Raw genomic sequence first — 15,582 nt, 5'->3', positions numbered from 1 at the left:
TCTAGGTTTGATTATGGTCCAAAAGATTTTAATAAATTTAAGAGATTTTCACATTATCCCCTGGTAAGCCTCATTTTTCTCACACTTAAACCAATATCCAAGTATTTGATGGTCTCAGTAAATCTAAAATAGTTACTGAGAGTCAATAAATATTATATCTGCAAACTCACACAAATATTTTTCATGGATATATATATACTATCTAGTACCATTTTATTTCTTTCACTGCCTACGAGTAGATGGACTTCCAGAATTCTAGTAAAATCTAAGTGTGAGAGGGAGCAAAAACTATTATTGTTCCCACCAACCAGAACTCAGCAAACTAAAGACAGTATATCATCCCCAGAGATAAATTTCTTGATTTATTTAATGGCAAGTTTCTGAGCACAACTACTTGAAGGACATTCACCTGTGTTTCTTTTTGCATCAGTACAGTCTTGCTGTGAATCTTAAAAATCTCCCTCCTGATACTCAGTTCTGCTTTGCTTCAAGTGTCTGTTCTATTACTCATAAAATAAGATGCAAAGCATAAATGGAACAAAGTGGCAGAAACTAGCTTCCAGCTCTAAATTCCTGACAGTACAAACCAAATCCTGTAATTTATAGTTAGAAAAAAATAATAAAGCAATTGCTTTTTGTTATTGTTACCTTTATTTGAAAGGCTACAGCCAAAAACTGTCCAAATTCCAGACAGTGCAGGAACAGTCACACTTTCTCCTGCCAACTTACAGCATGTTAGGACAGGAATAACTTTTTGTAAAAGGACAACATGGCTAAGGCTTTTTCAGAGCAACAGGTTTGTTGAACAGTGAATTAAGAAACTCTCTGTATATTCACTGACAAACTGATAGCCAAACATCTGGCATGCAACCTGACCAACACCCATTTCCTCTGCTCTTGTTCTTGTGCTATGGATTGTCTTTGCTGCAAATCTTGAGACCTGGCCAATGTCCTCCTCTACAAGTTCATTTTCCCTTTTAGTTTTTCCACATGCCTAGATAAGTCAGCTCTGTTTCTCCAACTTCTGTGAAAACAATTTCCAAAATCCTATGTCCCTTTTACCAACTTTTCATTCAATGTTCCTCCTTGCCTCTACTTCTTTCCCACATGTAATGTAGAAAATTTTTACCCACAGAAAATATCAAAACATAACACCTCCATCTTTCCATTTTTCACCGTCATTTATATCTACAAGTCTTTCCTCTTGCATTTTGGTCCCAGCTGCAGTTTCCCTTTTCTCATCCAGGCTCTTCCTTCTCCTTTCATTCCTCTACTTGTACCTCTGGACTCTCCCAAATCATCTCCCTGGGTCCTTTAAATCCACATCTGTCCTGTCCACAGCCTTTTCAGTTCTGTGACTCTCTCACTCCACAAAACAAACACCTAGTTTTTACCACCCTAAAAGTCCCAATCGGCATGCCCTCTGCCCCAGTCCCAAGCCTCTTCCCATCTCTGTGCAGCATCCCATTCTTCCAGTCCTCATTCCAGACAGTCTCTAATTGGTATTTTTCCACTAAATTTTCTTTCCCACACATTGTCTGATATCATGCTCCTCACCAATATTCAAACTATTCTCCCCCATCTTCCAATGATGTCGGCTGATATCAATATAGTTATGCATGTTTGCCTTCCTGAAACTTGGCTGCAGGCATCCCTTCCACCACTTTCCTCTATCTTGATCTCCTGTAGGGGTCTTGCAATTCACTGCTTTTGCTTCTCTTGTCCCCTCACAAGCTGTCTTTCAGCATGCTTAGCCACAAACATACATACAGGTAGCACCTTCATACTGAATACTCAAATCTTCTGTTTTTTTCATTCTCTTCTTCAAATTTTTTGAGCAATATCTCAAAAAATCCTTGCAGAGAGCGCCTGTCAGCTCAGGAATGGCATGATGCAGCAGTTGATTTCTGTCCATCACTCTTCCCACCCATTGTGAATCAGAAAATTGCCCTGTCAATAAAAATTATAACCAAATCACCTCTTATTTGGACCATTTCCTGAGTTCTTCGCAGTTACATGAAACCTAACCTTCACAGGTTCTTTCTGCAAAACATTTCTAAAATAGACTCACTGACTATCAAAATACCAGCTCCTGCCTCACCTCAGCCCATACTGACATTCTCTACCACTGACCCATTAGATGCTTCATGTACTTAAAACCAGAGTAAAATCTAAATCATGTTACAGTGCCTCCAACACTGGGACTCTGGAGTGGTTTTTGCCATTTTGAATGTCTTATCTGCAGTTCTTCAGACTCTTCATAGCTATGAAATGCACACTCCCCCATTAAACTCTGGAGTCCTTACAAAATTTGGTCCATTAGCGTGCTGAGCCCAGGGCACGGGGTCTTTGTTGCTTTGCTGTTTTCACCCTTTTGTCTGTAGTCATTTGTTGCCTCAAGATCATCAGTTCTTTTGGTCAGGAACCTTACCGAGCTCTGCCTCTGAGAAATGGGCCCAAGTATCCAAATAAAGTCCAAAGGTATTAACACTTGGTAAATAATGAAAAATTAAACTTTCTGCCTAATTATAGTATTTCACAAGTAATTAATGTATAGTTCTCTCCTGTATGGTAGCTATCAAAAGCTAACCAGAATCTGCATTTCTGAGATTTTTTGCAGCCCTTTAATACCTGTGTTAGGCCTCTTTCTCCTACAGCAAAAATATAAAAACAAAGCAAATATGCCACATAGTGTTTCACACTAATTGAAAACAAGCAACTTCAGTTCTCTAAGTGTAAGTACCAACATTTTCAAGAAGCAAAAGTATTTCTAAAACCATTCGAACATCCATTTTAAAGACGGAATAATGGAAGGTAGAAAAATCAATTAGTTTCTACTAGCAAAATCATGCAAGTTGAAAAACAGATCTTAAAATTGAACCCCACCTGATGTTCTTTTATTATAATCTCTGCACACAGGCATTACCCAACAACTTAAGCAAAAAATACTAAACAAGCAGTAGAAAAATAACCGCTTTCATAATGAACAAAAATGCAGAATATTTTGTGAGCAAGGCATATGAAAAGCAACAAAATCTCTTCTCTTCCCCGAAACTGAGCAACCAGATGAAGAAATACCTTCGTGATCTCCTGGTTGTGATCAGATTCTTTGCCAATTCATATTGGTAAATCAAACTAATTAACTTTATCCCAAATCAGTTACTGAGAATGAATTCCAGATTACTAAGAATATTCTCAAGTTAGTGAAAGTAAGACGTGAAACTTCTTGTTTGCAAGTGCCAGCTTATAATTGAGTATAACATTACAAGCTGTGCTTGTGCTTTTCTATCTACCAAGAAGCAATAGGACCATGTTACTTCTAGTAACTGTACAGTCTGGTATACTTGCAGTAGGACCTAACAAAATATTACAAGGTCTCATTTCATCCCAAGGACTCATTAAGCACAACATCCAGCAACAAATCACAGTCATCTCTAGAGTGGAAACTAAGCTGATACAATTATTTTGCACAGGTAATATAAATTAATACTTTCCAGTGAAACAAGTCACCTTGCAAGATTGCTCCCAGTGAGCCTGTCCAGAGCTCCTATCACTGAACTTTCATTACAGAGCTGCCAAAAAATCAGCCCAAACTCAGGAAAGAAAGGGTGGAGGTACAAGGAGAGCTCAGGCCTTCCTACAAGCTGGGACCACTAGCCAGTTCAACCCACTGCATATGCACAGCCCTCTCTCAACATGGCTCATGCAGTGCTAACATTTGGCAGTGCATCTCCCAAGGGGAGCCTGAGAGATGCTGTCCCAGCCACTGTCCTCCAGCTCCAGGCTGTGGCAGCAGCCCAGGAGAGGACCTCAGCCTCTGCTGGGAACACTGCTCTCCCTCTGATTTGTGCTGTGCTTTGAAGAAAAGCCTTCACGTTTTCCTCTTCCTGACAGATGCACACATAGCACTGAGCGTGTACCAAAACACCGCACCCAGCCACAGGCACTAAGCCTCCGGCTACCTCCTGACAGTGTCATCTGGTGAAGCAGGCACTCGGTGCCCTGAATAAACAGAGCGAGCTGGGGGAGTGAATTACTGACATTTCTGGGTCTGAAAAGAGACCTCTGGAGCCTCAGCTCCTTTTCAGGTCAGACTGGCTGCCACCATGAACACTGATGGGAAAAGGGAGAGCAATGATGCTCTCCTCATGATGAGTGAGGGCCAGGGAGGCAGACAAAGTGAAGAAAAACATAGTTCTAACACCTCACAGACTCCTGGGTTAGAAAAACCTGTTAGCTCAGCCTTTTCTTTTCCTTTTTTTTTTTTTTTTGTTTTGTTTGGGTTTTTTTTATTTTTATTTTAATCAACAGGACTAAGATTCTTATCTGGGTAAGCTTTTTTCTTAAAGTTGGAGACTGATGTTAGTTACCTGGGGGGAAGAAATGGACTGAAAAGCTTGTGGTTGCTCACATGCCCTGGTTGATGGATCTACCAGGGCCACAGCGCACACGTGCTCTCCTCCACTGGTGAGACTGCCAAGCTCCTATATGGGCAATTAGCAGGTTTGATCAAGTCATTTACAAAAACTAATGAATGAAGATCCTAATCCACCCAAATCCAATCTCTCTACTCAAGATGCAGGTTCCAGAGGGCAGAAAGACTGAAATGGAGCAAAAATGTTACAGATTAGAGTCCTCAGGAAAAAAAAACAAAACACTAAACCAAACCAAACAACTGCCATGTAATTTATTTTAATAGCACTTTCAGATGAAGACCATGGTATTCAAAGGCTTTTCAGTGCTCCTGGGAACCTTCCTACTTCAAACTGCACAGCCCTGATTTCTCCACCATTGAGCATTAGCATGAAGGTGGAGAGCAATAATCCCAGGAAAGTAACTGCAGTTCTCAAATGCAGAGAAACGTTTCCCTAGTCCTGAGGCTGGACTTCCAATATAACTTACTCTGCAAACACTAAGTTTCTTCAAGCTAAAGGACTAAATGGAGGTAATTTCATTTTTCCAAAGTCCCCTCAAAGTCCCTATTTAACATGCAGTGTTGTCTCAGTCTGCACCTTACCCAGGGGGCTTGAGAAAGCAGGGGGCTCAGATGACAGCTAGGCAGGCCTGGCACATTTGCCCACTGCAGCGCTCTCCTTAATCACAAGAAATTGCTTAGCAGGAAACTCTGGCAAGCTTAAGGGCCTTACAGAACCTCTAATCTTCAGAAGAGGTGCAATTCTTTGGCCAAACCCAAATACACAAAATATCACAAAACACTTTCAATATATATTCATCTACTGAAGTGTTCAGATGTCATTAATAAACAGGTTGTCATTTTCAAATTCATTTTAAGGGGAAGGAGGAAGAGCCCTGTAAAAATGCTGAACATATGCTAGTTTATATTTTTTCCATGTAATGTAGAACACTTTTCCTTACCTGTATCCTTTACTATTGCTGCCACAAAGCCTATGTTCTCTCATCAGCTATTTGGGAGCATCTATGCTTCAACAGTTATTTACAAAATGCAACTATTAAACGTAAATCTCTCTGCTCATTTGAATAGGCAGCACCTTCTAAAGTCTGTTTTTAAGTCTAGAAGAAAGAAGTGTGAAAATGCAGACTACTTCATCCTTTCAAGAGTCTTCCACAGTATGGGCAGCAATGCTGAGGAAATTCATTGTATTGAACAGGGAACAAGAACAACACAGCTGTCACACTCTGCAGGGCTTGTCACAGGCAACAAGTCTGTCCATGTGCTTAACCAAGTCCTGGAATTGCTGTTTCAACTGAGTTCATACATTAAATTCAGATTCTGCTACATTTCCCTAATGGTTGCAGCCAGAATACGATCTTCCTAGGGCTATACAGGTACAGTTTCGTTAAGCAAGAGAAATATTTAGAATCTCACAGCCAGAACACGAGGAGTAAGGGATGGATGGGAATGGTCCTGCCCTGCTGCCACACATCCTTCCTGTCAAAGCACTTGAGATATCAGCTTCCAGGCTACTCAGCTTTCTATTTGATTCCAAAGTCATCTGAGTGTGTGGGTAACAAGGGTATGAGTGTGTGCATGAGGCTGGTATGAGAATTTTTAACTAATGAGCAGGATAGAATTATCTTTGTGTAATAATGACTTTTTTTTTTTCTTTAACATAGTACAGGTGTGTAACCAATCCTTTTGTTTTGTTTTGTGCTGGTTTTAACATACCACCATAGGTTTTCCCCTCGGAGCTGTCTTGACTTGACAGCAGCACTATTTTTTCAACAACAAAAACCCCTCAATCTCCCATACTCTTTCTCTGACCCAGTGAATCTCCTGTGTAACTTCACACCAGAGAACAGCCCTGCTCTGTGTTTCAATCTTATTAAATGCTTTTAAGATTTTAATCATTCATTCATTGGCTGCAAGTGAATATTATACCCCTTTCCTGTAGGCAATCAGATACTGTAATGCTTTAATGTTAAAACTTGTTACTGCTGCATACAAAAAAAGTAACAGTTTCTTACTTAGTGCTAGATCAGTACCCAGAACACCACCTAACTAGCTGCAAATATCCTGAAGTCACCTTTATTAACAGAGCTGAACCAACAATATTTGAAAACAAAACTGCAAAAGACAATGGTTATAATGAAAAAGTAGGCACAGTTGCAAAACAATAACCAGCAGTTGCGACTTTGCATTTTTATGGGAAAATGCTAAAACCGTACTAGTGGAGTCCTATGCCATTTTTAAGAGTCTTACCAAAAAGCTCCACTACCGTTTGTTTGTTTGTTCCTTTGGTAAATACACCATTTGGTTGTGTACACTGTGGCAAATGCTCTGATAAACAGAAGATTAAAACCAGAGTAGATGATATTCCTAATAAACATGCTGGTGTTCCGTACCTATAAGGGGGAGCAAATTGGGAATTTAAGTAATTCTTGTATTCTTTCTTAGGCATCTACTTTTTGACAACTGCTGGAAATTGGAAATTAGACTATATGAATCCCTAGTCTGGCTACTCAAATGCTCCCAAGACTTTAAAATAACCTGATAAATTGGTGAAGCAGTCATGCACTGCACGCAGCACAGTGAATACTGTACAAGCTGCAGTGCCAGTGCAGGGAACTGCTGCTGCTGCTGCTGCTCCTCTCCTGGCCAGACATCCCAACCATCACCACCACATCCTCCCAGCCCTCTGCTGTCATAAGCTCTGGTGCACACCACATACAGGGAAATGGTCATTACGTTTATTTTCACTAGACTCTTTTTCACTGAATTCCTCCCTAGGTATTACCATGTAGACACACAAATGCAGTGCAGGGGGCAGCAACAAAACACTAGCAAGTATGTAATTGTAACCTCATGTATTAATGCATGCTCAGTTTCTTTTAAATGAATACCTGTTGTAAGACACAGCATTGCCTTCAGCATAAGGCTGCATGTTGTCTTCAAAATACAACAATTTTAATATTATGATTATTCAGTAAAGCTTTCCCTTATGAAAAATGTCAAAATTATTTCTCTTTACTCAGGGTTAAAAGACATGCTCTCTATTAAGCTACAATTTCACACAGTAATCAAATAAGTAACTGAAAATAATTCTTTTCCAAACCTCTGGTTTTGTTTTCCTTTCCTGGATATTTTCAAAATCCAGGAATCTGACCTCAACCACAGTAAAATCAGTGAAAATCTTTCCACTATCTCCATCAGAATTTGGGTCATGACCAAAGTTGGCTTCCCCCCTGATTCCTCCATAATAGTTATAGGCCAAACAGACAGAATAACTACTTGTTGACAGGTAATCCTAATTTACAGTAATATGAGAGGCAGAAGCATCACACACAGATAAGCTATAAACCCAGATCAATGCTATTTGCAACTTCATGTCTCAGGTTTCTTTACAATCATAACAACAACTTTTTATTTTAAAGACAAGTTCTCCTCCAAATTATTATGTCCTTTACATCATTGGGTATCTCCTAGTCTGTCATCAAGTGATAAAGAACACAATACACATATAATAATTGAGAAAGGAATCCTTTAATGCACTGCTACCAAGATGGTTCTGCCAGTTTTCCAGCCCAGGTCATGGACTACAGGTTAATAAGACAGGGGCACATGACAATTTTTGAGCTATGACTTTTTAAAAAATATTTTTTTTAAAAACCTTCATGCTACAAAAATACCAAGTTAAAAGAAAAGAACATAGAGGGCAGCTGGGGGATAGGGAACAATTCTTGCCCTATAAGCAATTCCAGTGAAGGTTTTTCCTTAATGTATCCCCAAACACACTAATTCCCACAGCATTCGGTGTTCCATGCTATTCATCATTTTCTACTAAACAGTAACGTCCTTCATACCAGATGAACCTTTACTCTGGCAATAGAGCCCCTTTATTTTTCCACAAGCTATGAAACCATTACAAACAGATAAGCAACCTCAGCTGTCAGGGAAGTTTACAGCATCACTTACAAATAAAAAGAAACACCCCCAGGCATCTTCCTTATACCTTTATATTACTGGATTCTTTTTGTGTGTATATATATATACATACACAAAGATAAATAGTTCTGATACTTACAAAGTTGTATATACATGGAAATTATGCTTCATGGCCACTAAGATCACTCTACTTAACAGGAAATGGTGGCAGGGAAAGAAATAAAGAAAAGTTGGTATGAACCTGTTGCTTTGCTCGACTGATAATGACTGATAACATTCCATGCCCATTCAACAAAATGAATTAGTTCAGCTGCAGGAGCTTCACACCAAGCACACACTGATTTTTACATAGTGAATGAGGGTATCGTTAACCCACCACACTAACCTAATAAAGGATCTTCCTTCAGTTGCAAAAGAAAGGTTAGGAGGTAAAAGTGCCATTCAAAATTTCTTTTATTCTATTTAACATAAACAGGAAAGATGCAAATTAGGATAGAAACACGATGCTACAAATTCTTTCATTTATGGCACTGTAATCTAGCCATTACCTTGACTCAGAAAGGATTTTTCATCATTACTACTGCTGGGAGCTAAACTTAGTAATAAATTCAATGTGAGAGATTTTGGAGGTAATTGTCATCTGGACTGTCTACCAATAACCTGTTATCAGAAACCTGAAGCACTTGTAAAGTCAAATGTAAACAGCTTCTATATCACTGAGAGTCACCAGTGGCTTTTCCTTTGCACCAGGTCAATTAATGCATTGATGTATTAATTTAGATTGATTATCAGAGCACCTGGAACAGCTTCATGAGCAATACAATGAATTCAGCTATTGGAACTACTTGCTGAACCGAGGACATTGCTGAAAACGCCAAAGTCAAAAGGCCAGCAACATGGAACTAAACTTCACCTATGAAGAGACAGAAACACCCCCACACACACTTGTGCAAGGCTAGGCACCATAGAAATAATTTCATTCGCTTTTGTTGAGAAAGTTTGAATAAACATTCTCAGCACAGTATTTGCCTTTCTGAAATCACTGGCTGCAATATTTTGAATGTAAACATCCATATACCAATATATTCTGGTTAATCAGGAATCATATAAATTCAAAATAAAAATAAATTTGGGTGAGGTAACAAAATGGAAGTTCTCGCCAACAACTACACCTAGCCCGCAAGATACACCAGTGCAGATTTCCAGACAGGTTTGCTATTTATAACTGAAACTCACCTTGAAACAATGCAAGGTAAAGATGCAAACTTCACCTGAAAAACACACAGTCCTTTAGTGAAGCATACACTCAACTTTCTCCTCTTCAGCAAGTTGCTTGCATCCTTTTGTGAAAATACATACACCAAAGAACTGCAACAAAAGGGGCTCTGAAGAATTTTGTTAACTTTTCTACCTGTAGTTGTCATATTGCCAAAGTAATGGGAAACGTACGAGCAGTTCTTTAAACAGTTGTGTTTTAATTCTGATGCCAAGTCTTTTGGTTATAAAGATTTTTTTCTGAGTTGAAAGTCTATCACAAGTACACAGAAAGACCTAGGGCAAGAACAAAGGTGCACAGCAGAAGCTAGTTTATTCAGGCTTGTCAAGTTAAATCTTGTAAAATATGTACACATTTAATTGTTTTCATCATTTATATATGTTTCAAGCATGGAGGGGGCCTCCTGAATCATTTAGGTAGAAGGCAAGCATCAATTCTGGATGTCCTGTTTGATCAATGAAGAAGTCACTCACTTCTGGCACAATCTGAGGATTCAGGGTTTTTTTCCTCTTGTCATGCTAACCACAGACACTTTGGAACCATTTGATTTATTTCAAGCAGAAATATCTCAACAGCAGCAGTGGGTTAGGCACATTAGAAAGGATTAAAGAAATCAATAAGGTAATGGGGAATAAAACGAGAGGCAATGAGCACGTGGGAGACATTGTAATTGAGAAAGCATTCTGAAGTGAGGTACCACTTGCAAGAACTGCAGTAAAACAGTTCATGAAAGCCCAGTACAAGTCTGGTTTCCCTCTCTTGTTGTCACTTATTTTTCTGAATAACCTGATTTTCTGGTTCTTCTAAAAAAAAAAAAGGGAAAAAGGGACACCTGGAAAAACACGGATGTGGTCCTTTTAGCTTGGGCCAACCTCCCGGACCACCCTACACACACTCATCACTGCCCAGGCTCCTCCCCACCTTCCTTCTTTCCTCAAAAGCAGTTCCTCTCAGCCACAGGTATGTCAAGACATTCTTTCAGGTAGCTCAGCCTTACCACTTCTCCTTTCATATTCAGCAAAACTTTGCAGGTACATGTTGGGAGGGTTTTTTCAGCATCAGTACCAAGAGTGCACAGAAGTGATTTAAGAACAAAACAGGGAGGTCTCTTCACCAGCCTACCAGGCCCCCAGAGACCATTTGATCACTTTTACACCAATATTTTTCTCTTATGCTCACTTTTTATCATTTTTTTTTGACACATTAACTACAACAGATCCCCGAGGGGAGAAAGTTCCATATAATCATTCACCAGCAATGCTATTTAAAACAAAAGAACAACACTCTCAGATGAATCTTTCCTATATAAGTTAGTTGACTTTTCAGTCAACCAACTTTAACACCACTAGGTGTGAAAAATACACAGTGGCAACTAATAGGCCCCTTCCACCAGTCCCTGTATTGACAAGAGTGAGTACAGAAATGAGGCTTTGGGCAAGTCTCCCACCAGCTTCCCTGCGTCTAAAAGGGAATAAAATAAGCACTTACCCTGCATGATAACCTGGCTTCCTTTCTACAGCTAAAGAGGCAAGCACGTTCAGAATCCAGTGAGAAAGGATAAATATGGCAGTATTGCTATACACTTAGGATGCAATGGTATAAAAATATTGACTTTTTTACATACCCAAAATTTCTGCAACATCCACATTGACAACAGAATGCAGTTTAGGTATGACGTCTTAGTCTCTTAATCAGGTACGACGTCTCTTAATTAGGATGGCCTAATTAAGAATTATTCTGAGACAAGAGAAGTTTCTGTATAATATTCTGCTCTAACAAAAAACATTGCAGGGGTTTTGGGGAGCTCTGATATGTGATGTTTGGGGAGCCCTGATATGGCAATGTTTGTGAAATAGCAATTAGGAAAGTGTCAAAGCTTTGCAGGCTATTTTGAGGGATCAAATGTACACAGGGAATCATAACAACTCACTGAAGGGAGCCCTGGGACAGTTTTTTTTAAACAATACATTTTGTTTTCTTTTCAGAATATCCAAGAGAATTGAAGGTTTCTGAGCCTTTTCCCCAAAATGCAACTAAGATCCTCAGCATACAACATAATGCAATGGCAAGACAAGTACCAAAACAATTAGAAAAAGTGCTCTTATCATCGTATCTGTTGCCTTCAAAGCAAATAGTAAACAAGCTTTAAGCATTCCACAACAATCTGAAGAATTAGATGGCCAATTTCTTCCCACAATGCTGCCCAATAATACACATGGCAAGCATCAACAGCAGTATCACTCTCATGTTAACTGCTTACCTTGCAAAGAAAGGCACCCATCTGTTTTCTTTTTTTTTCATATTAACAAGAGAATACTAAAAGGGAATCCTTGTATCATGTCCCTATTCCAAAAATCCAAATAATTGCCAGAAATATAATCTGTATATCCCTAGTGGAAAAGAAATTCCTGGGGGAAAGGTAACATGCATAGAGTTTCCACAATCTACCACATGGAGTATTTAGGAAACAAACATTCTTTTCCCTATAACGGCAAAACAAGTTATGTGAGCAAGATGAAATGATTTGCAAGTTTGGGCTTTATTCCAAACCCCCTATATATTAAACCCAACCATCAGCTGGATCATCACATCTCTTTTCTAAAGAATATAATAGATGGAAATCTGCTTCTGAAACTGTTTTTCATAAAACAGGAAACAGACAAAATAGCACCACACCAGTAACATTCACAGAGGCAAAAGTACTGATCTTGAAATTAGACATCTTTCTTGCAAAATGCTTTTTTCTTTAACAAAAATTAAAACTGGATCACTTTCAGCAACAATGCAGACCTATCTCAGTTTGCATCTATATTATGCATTATATTTATTTTTAAGGTATTTATAATCAAAAGAGTAAAATGTTCCATTACAACCTGATACACAAGGCTTTTACACAGTCATGTCACACCAATCTAAACAAACACACATAATATACACAGGCATCTATATGAAGGAGCACACACACAAACACATGCACACACACACAAACAAGGCTTAGAAGGTTTTAAAAGACCTTTTTAGAGTAAGTAGTTTCTGACATTTATGATGGAAAAATATAAACAATTTTGGAATGTTTTCCCTCTTCTCCATGATTTAAAATTAAGTTAGAACTTCAAATACTTTAATATGTGACACACACACAAAAAAAAAAAAAACAACCAAAAAAACTGTTTTCTCTGAAATTCTTATATGTTAGGTGATCAAAATATGCATCTCCATGAAAAACACAGATTCACTTCCCCCAAAATAAAAACCGTTCCATGGACAAAAATCAACGAACTTACTGACACAATCCAGTAACTTCCCAGCCTCAACTCTCAAGCTACCAACTATTACCCTCTTGAATAAACACAGCTTTTGGAAAGGTTAAACCTGTGAGGTCCTCATCAGAAAGTCCCTGAGTAAATTATAACATGATGATGACATTCCTGTGTCTTCTGGAACCAGGGAGGGGAAGTAAGGGTAGGTCATTATAAGCCACTTGCCTTTACAACCTGCTGTAAAAGACAATGAGGACAGGAAGCTTCCCACTGAGATCAAGATGCACAATCCCCAGCTAAAAATAAACAAGCCCTGGTAGTCACATCTGCTGGAAAATATCATTGGAGCCTGAATTCCCAGGTGCTGAAGCAACGGGAAGAGAATGGCACTCGATGGATCACAAAATAATAATTACAGGTATTGGCAAAGATCACTGTTTGTATAACGCTGCAAATAAGAACATCAGAGCACGCTAACTTGTTTTACACAGAAAAAAAAAAAAAGGAAATTAAAATAAAAATCAGATTAAACGGATTCAAATCCACTTTAAATTTCTCCTTGCCATCCTTTTGCTCCCAGACACAAGTCCTGGAGTCACTCTGTAGCAAAACCTTCCTATCAAAAGTAACTGGAGTAATAGTAAAAAATAAAAATTTCTACCCCTTCCCACAAGGTGTCTCAAGTCTTTCCATGCCTAAGTCTCCGATGGTCCATTAGATGCCAGCAGCACAGTCCCCACTAAAGCATTTCTACCATGTACAACATGCCCTGCTTTAGCATGCCTAGGACCACAGACAGCATGCGGTGGGACATTACGGAAGCCTTTTCCTCTCTCAACAGATAGTGATCACCTTCCTCACTTAAGATCACTTATATCCTTAGCTAGCTAAATGACCAAATTGGGCAGCATTGATTTAATCTGAGCACACATGCCCCCTCTGCACAGCCCCCAACCTCTGCTGATACAGTCAAGGACACAGACAAAGTGGGAGAGGTGCCTTTTTGCATCTGCTGCTGGAGCACAGCCGCATTCAGGACTCAAAACCCACTTGCCAAAATTAAATTCCCCTGCCACTGGGGCAAAGCATCACTTCCACGGTCTGACGCTAACACAAACCAACATGAGCAGCCTGTGAGCAGCCTCCAAACCCACCACAGAGCTTCACTATTATTCTAACTTAGCCTATGTGATGTTTTTCATCTGTAGATCTTGACAGTTTTTATGACAAATTTAACTGTTCATTTTATGCTTCTATTCTACAGGCAGTGCCTTGCTCATTAGACACCACAGCCTCCTGCATACGCTACACACTCCCAGAACCTCCCATGCTAATCCTAATTGCTTTGGGGATCAACAGCCAGGTCTGTGCCAAGAGATATGTACTCTTTGCTGAGAGAACACAGCTGCCATAGCTGCTGAGATCTCATCCCATCAAAGCAGCTATGTGCAAACAACCAGGAGCTGTGGGCAGGCCTGGCACAGCTGATCAGCAGTGGAAGAAAAGATGGGATAACCTCATTCTCAAGAACAGGGAAGTTCTCCTTCCTGGCACAGCCATTTTTTGGTTGAGCAATGGAGGAGAGTTTTCTGCCAATTTTTTTTTATTTTATTTTCCCACAAGCTGGGAGAGAAAAGGAAACTTAGGAAGCAGCAATCCTGGAGCTTTCCAGGTACAGCAAGACTGGTGGACAAGGAAGCAAAAAGTCCAGGGGCCACCAGTCAAATTCCATTGGGGGTCGGCATGCTCTTAACGTGCTCCAGCTCCTCACGCAGACAGTAGACACATGCCTGAAGGTTGGTTTTGTTTTGTTTGGGATTTCTTTAACTTTGTGGAAAAAAAAGCCAGCCTTAAACACAGCTTTGAAAACAGAAAAGGCAAAGCTCATGCAAAAGGTGAACCACTGCCCTGCCAACCCTTGCCCTGGACTGCAGCACCATCCTTGAGGACTGGCATGCCATCAGCAGGCTGGCTTCGCCAGTGTGCCTCTGAACAATGTGACTATACGTTGAGTCATAGAATTCTTTCATATTCTGATTTTTTGGCAGCTCTTTCTGCACAGAAAGGCCTGGTGATAGACTATAATCCAGAGACTACAATGGGAATAATGCAAATTCACCACACTACAAAAACTAATTCTGATGCCATTAATGGATAAATTTATTGGACCAAAGGCAGGTTCATTTAATTCATAGATACCATAGAAAAGTTTTGAAAACAATGGATTGGAAACCACTTCTGGCTGTCAGTAAAACTATAAATAGGAAAAACTATGCACAGGAACATATCCTGAAACCTGATATAAAGATTACTTAAACAAAACCAAGACCTGGGACTAAAACAGAGAACAGAAAATATTCCAGTTGTGGGAGGGCAGGAGAAGCATTGTGTCTCAGGCCTTTACCATGTTTTAATTACTTCCATTTCACTGTGTACTGCTTGAAGCCTTCTGCTCTAAACAGGAGGAGCTTTTCACACTCCCAGTACTCCTGCCCTACATGCTCAGTAGGTTCACTATTTCTTCAAACAGCTTTTAAAAACCACTCTCTTCTTCAGTGCCACCAAAGAACAGCTACAACTGATATGGAAGAATTACTTCTACTAACTAGTAACAACCTTATACTCATCATATAATAAAAATTGCATAATTATACAGATAAGCTCTTCTTTAAAATAAAGTA

General features: G+C 39.4%; 1 protein-coding gene across 12 annotated transcripts in view; it reads right to left on the bottom strand.

Annotated features, from left to right (window-relative positions):
- The window catches only part of AFG2A (AFG2 AAA ATPase homolog A), a 226,077-nt gene that overhangs the window by 97,243 nt on the left and 113,252 nt on the right, over nucleotides 1-15,582 (bottom strand). Inside the window, exon 13 of one of the 12 annotated variants that reach the window (XM_061444203.1) lies at nucleotides 875-1,950. The exons of 9 other annotated variants lie outside the window; for them this stretch is intronic. In XM_061444203.1, the coding sequence (XP_061300187.1) occupies nucleotides 1,751-1,950 (200 nt within the window). In that variant the 3' untranslated portion in view covers nucleotides 875-1,750. Of the gene's footprint in view, nucleotides 1-874; nucleotides 1,951-15,582 lie in introns of those variants that run through there. 2 more of the 12 variants (XM_061444192.1, XM_061444234.1) reach the window with 2 other exon arrangements.

The sequence above is a fragment of the Pezoporus flaviventris genome, unplaced genomic scaffold (assembly GCF_033815535.1).
Source record: "Pezoporus flaviventris isolate CSIRO_AGI_PZ_B2104156 unplaced genomic scaffold, CSIRO_AGI_Pfla_v1 ptg000002l, whole genome shotgun sequence".
Classification (NCBI taxonomy): domain Eukaryota; kingdom Metazoa; phylum Chordata; class Aves; order Psittaciformes; family Psittacidae; genus Pezoporus; species Pezoporus flaviventris.
This window is presented reverse-complemented; position numbering and strand designations above follow the sequence as displayed.